General features: G+C 42.5%; 1 protein-coding gene across 1 annotated transcript in view; it reads right to left on the reverse strand.

Moving 5' to 3' along the window:
• Window positions 1–5000, reverse strand: part of LOC310792234 (nuclear receptor coactivator 2-like) — a 158211-nt gene that overhangs the window by 20664 nt on the left and 132547 nt on the right. Inside the window, exon 17 of the mRNA XM_083653962.1 lies at window positions 3709–3975. Within this exon, the coding sequence (XP_083510088.1) occupies window positions 3709–3975 (267 nt within the window). The remainder of the gene's footprint in view (window positions 1–3708; window positions 3976–5000) is intronic.

The raw sequence follows: 5000 nt of genomic DNA on the forward strand, positions 1-5000 counted from the left end.
AGACTTGAGACTTGACTTGATGCATGAAGAGAAGACTTGAGACTTGACTTGATGCATGAAGAGAAGACTTGAGACTTGACTTGATGCATGAAGAGAAGACTTGAGACTTGACTTGATGCATGAAGAGAAGACTTGAGACTTGACTTGATGCATGAAGAGAAGACTTGACTTGATGCATGAAGAGAAGACTTGAGACTTGACTTGATGCATGAAGAGAAGACTTGAGACTTGACTTGATGCATGAAGAGAAGACTTGACTTGATGCATGAAGAGAAGACTTGAGACTTGACTTGATGCATGAAGAGAAGACTTGAGACTTGACTTGATGCATGAAGAGAAGACATGAGACTTGACTTGATGCATGAAGAGAAGACTTGATACTTGACTTGATGCATGAAGAGAAGACTTGAGACTTGACTTGATGCATGAAGAGAAGACTTGACTTGATGCATGAAGAGAAGACTTGAGACTTGACTTGATGCATGAAGAGAAGACTTGAGACTTGACTTGATGCATGAAGAGAAGACTTGAGACTTGACTTGATGCATGAAGAGAAGACTTGAGACTTGACTTGATGCATGAAGAGAAGACTTGAGACTTGACTTGATGCATGAAGAGAAGACTGGAGACTTGACTTGATGCATGAAGAGAAGACTGGAGACTTGACTTGATGCATGGAGAGAAGACTTGAGACTTGACTTGATGCATGAAGAGAAGACTTGACTTGATGCATGAAGAGAAGACTTGACTTGATGCATGAAGAGAAGACTTGAGACTTGACTTGATGCATGAAGAGAAGACTTGACTTGATGCATGAAGAGAAGACTTGAGACTTGACTTGATGCATGAAGAGAAGACTTGAGACTTGACTTGATGCATGAAGAGAAGACTGGAGACTTGACTTGATGCATGAAGAGAAGACTGGAGACTTGACTTGATGCATGAAGAGAAGACTTGAGACTTGACTTGATGCATGACGAGAAGACTGGAGACTTGACTTGATGCATGGAGAGAAGACTTGAGACTTGACTTGATGCATGAAGAGAAAACGTGAGACTTGACTTGATGCATGAAGAGAAGACTTGAGACTTGACTTGATGCATGAAGAGAAGATTTGAGACTTGACTTCATGCATGAAGAGAAGACTTGAGACTTGACTTGATGCATGAAGAGAAGACTTGACTTGATGCATGAAGAGAAGACGTGAGACTTGACTTGATGCATGAAGAGAAGACTTGAGACTTGACTGGATGCATGAAGATAAGACCGGAGACTTGATTTGGGTTCTGGTGGCTTGGGACTTAACTCTGATTTGTATTTTTGATGACTTGAAAAGGTTTCAAATGTCTTGACTTGAGATCTTGTGTTTGTGTAAATGACTTGGATTGAAAGTGATGAGATTTGTTCCAGCATTCTGTTTTCCGAATTTGTATGGAATGATTGAATTTATTGAAGTTGAAACTAATTATAGAAATCCTTTTTTTTTTTTATCAAATTAAAACCATAAACCAAAAGTCCTAGATGTTAGATAGACAAGATACATTTTCTTTAAGGTATTAAATTGATTCTGGACTCTTGATTTGTTGTGACTTGACTTGACATTAATCACATGTCATGGAGAAAGAAAAGGTCCCGAGTGCTCGCAAGTTCAAACAGGTGTGATGAAGCTGAAGTTCAAACAGGTGTGATGATGAAGCTGCTCTGTTTGGTGGCTCACAAATGTTCAAAAGAGAAAGGTCCAAGGCATTCATTCCTCTGGCAGGTTAAAAGCCTTTATTGAGATGGCTATTTCATTGTGAAATATTTAAAAACATAATAACTAGTGCATACAGTGACCCAGCTTTGGTTTATAAATGAACCCTGTGAACTCTTCCTGCAGATAGGTGCAGGATCTGTATCATGATCCGTTTTTTTTTATCCAGCATATATTTCGATTTTTCTTGCACCTCCCACTCTGGGTGTGCATGAGTGCTCTAGTGCTCTCCTATTGAATTAATGACATGGACTTGACTTGGACTTGTCTTGATAATCTACATTTACACTTGGGACTTGACTTGGGACTTGTTCCTCAAGACTTGAGCCTGGGTCAAAGTTGATACCTCTGTCTCACTAGTCGTGTTTCCATTACCCTCAGAAATGCGCAAAATCTAAATATCGCAATAGAAATTGGGTAATGGAAACACGTAAATTTCGACACGTCATGTGACCCATCTTCTCCTTTGGAAAATGAGGGAGAAAGGGTTTCTATAAGCCGTGGCAAAACCTCCGCAGCAAGTGGAAAACTTTGAAGCAACGCTACCTAGCAGAAAGACGTGTGACGGTGACAGGCTGCCTGTGTGCGCGCATTAAGCACAGCGGCGAGATGAAAAGCACACACCGGTGCGGTGCTGCTGACTGAAGTGAATAGACTGAGTAATACATTACACACGTTTCAGGGGCAATGTTATAATTATAATTATAAAACGGCTCTCTCAAATCAAGCAATCTGATTGGTTCACAGCCATTGTATAATTCCAGTAACCGAGTTCAATAACCCATGGCCATGGGTTATTGGTTGCCATGGCAACTCTCTTACTAAGAGAGTAATAATAAGGCTTACCTCAAATGACAACGTAGAAGAAAAAAAATGGCGGAGACAGCTGTCAGATCCTTGTGAATCGATCTTCGCTTATAACTTTACTAATACTTCGCAGAAAATGATGTTTTGTACAAGAATAGATGCGGGCTAATGTCTTCTTTGCAAAAGAAAGGCTGTTAACCCCGCATTTAACCCCGCATTTAACCCCGTAACGTTAGTTGGTGTCGGGCTTTGCAGAAAGCATTCAGCTTCTCAGCAAGCGCTGAGAATGCAACGCTGCGCTTGAGCTGCCTGTCGGGGTTTCCAAAAGCTCTCAGCTACTCAGCAAGCGCCAGGATTGGCCAATGTCAACTTCAGTCTCCAGAACGATCCAATCAAATCACCCGCATGTTCTTGCGGTCCCGCCTTACAGTAGTGTTTCAACTGACTCTATCAGAATGACATGCCAGTCGGAGTCGGACTTATAGTATTATTATTATTATTATATTATCATACTTGGAAACCGTTTCATAAAAGCAATATAGCACTCGAGCTGCGTGTGTTGTGGAATATATCCCCCTGCTCAGCAGTTATCCCACTCGGCCTGCGGCCTCGTGGGATAACAGCTGATCAGGGGGATATATTTGGCACAACACACTGGCTCTCATGCTATATTGCTTAATTATAATACACGACATTCCGATTATTGCACCAAATCAGCCTTTTCCCCTCCATCTCTAAATCGGACCAGTTGTAGGCTATTAGGCTACCTTTTTTCCTCTGCCTGTCGCGCTCACTGCATTCACCGCAGCCAGCAAATGTTGCAACTAATTTTCTTTTGAATTGATAATCAGGCTCGTTTATATGCGTTGTAACTTCATGTTGTGATTTGCATTGACCATTGGTTGGATTTGAGCATGCAGGGGACGGGATATGGGGCAGATCCCCGTGCGTAATCACTGTGGCAGCTGCTGGTAACGGGAAGTTCGTTCAGGTGTGCGCGCCGTCAGACCAAACTCAACTTCAATGGAAACGCCTACAAACAACAATTGTACATTGTCGAAGTTGTAGAAATATCGCAATTATTTTGCGAAAAACTGTAATGGAAACACAGCTAATGAAAGCTGTGAGTGCAGTGCCGGTCTTCCTACCAGCTGGGCCTGTAGTCTGTGCTGCAGCTGCAGTCTCAGGTTGTTGGGTTGCGGGGGGGCAAAGGCAGCGGCCGGTCTCACCCCCCCTCCACCTCCACCTCCACCTCCCCCGGGCAGCCTCATCATGGGGGGGTAGCCGGGGGGCAGCCTGTGCTGGAAGCCGGGGTCTGTCAGGCTGTAGCCGTGCGGAGCCCCGTACTGCTGAGCGTACAGAGGAGGCTTCACAACATCTGAGCCCACATAGTGCTCCTGGTCTGACGGAGGACGCTACAGGGTGGGGAGACACGCACACACACACACAAGCACACACAAACACATGCACGCACCCCCCCCACACACACACACACACACACACACACATAGAATTAACACTGACTTTCAAATCACTATCCACCGCCATTCTTAGTGTTCTATTTCAGAGAATGTAAACTCAATTACTTTTAGCTTCTCTTCTAGACAGAATGCAACAAACTGCGACACTGCCATCTAGTGTTTCACTGCTCTAGGTGGAGAACTGTAATATACTCGCACCGTCATATACGGAGACACCGTTATCAAGCTAAAGTCAAGTCAAGTCAAATTTTATTTATATAGCACCTTTCATACACAAGGCAATTCAAGGTGCTTTACAAAAAAATAATCGAAAAAACAAGCAGCAAAGCAATGCACATATAAAAAAACACATAAAAAACACAGCCGACAGTTTTAGTTAAAATATATACTCAAATTAACAAACATGAAACATTATTTCTGTTTTAAATAAGTTACAAGGCACTCTTCAGTATTATTATTACATGTACAGTCCATTTGTTGGAAATGTACAGGAATCTTTTTTTTTAAATTACAGGCCGAGAGAGGCAGTAGTTTAGTAGCAGTTAAAAGCAAGAGTAAACATAAAGGTCTTTAGCTTGGATTTAAAAATAGGCGGAGTAGGGGCAGATCTAATGTGTTCAGGGAGTTTGTTCCAGTTATGAGAGGCATAGTGGGAGAACGCGGCTTCACCATGTTTTGATTTGGTCCTCGGGACAATTAGTAGACCAGTGCCTGAAGATCTCAGGGATCTGGATGGTTCATAGTGTAGAAGCATTTCAGAGATGTAGTGTGGGCCTGACCCGTTGAGAGATTTGTAAACTATTAGCAGAATTTTAAAGTCTATTCTAAGATTTACTGGCAGCCAATGCAGGGATTTGAGAACTGGTGTAATGTGTTCAGCTTTCTTGGTTCTTGTTAGAACTCTAGCAGCCGCATTCTGAATGAGCTGTAGTTGTTTAATAGCTTTTTTGGGAAGACCA

Source organism: Poromitra crassiceps (assembly GCF_964638095.1).
Source record: "Poromitra crassiceps genome assembly, chromosome: 17".
Classification (NCBI taxonomy): Eukaryota; Metazoa; Chordata; class Actinopteri; order Beryciformes; family Melamphaidae; genus Poromitra; species Poromitra crassiceps.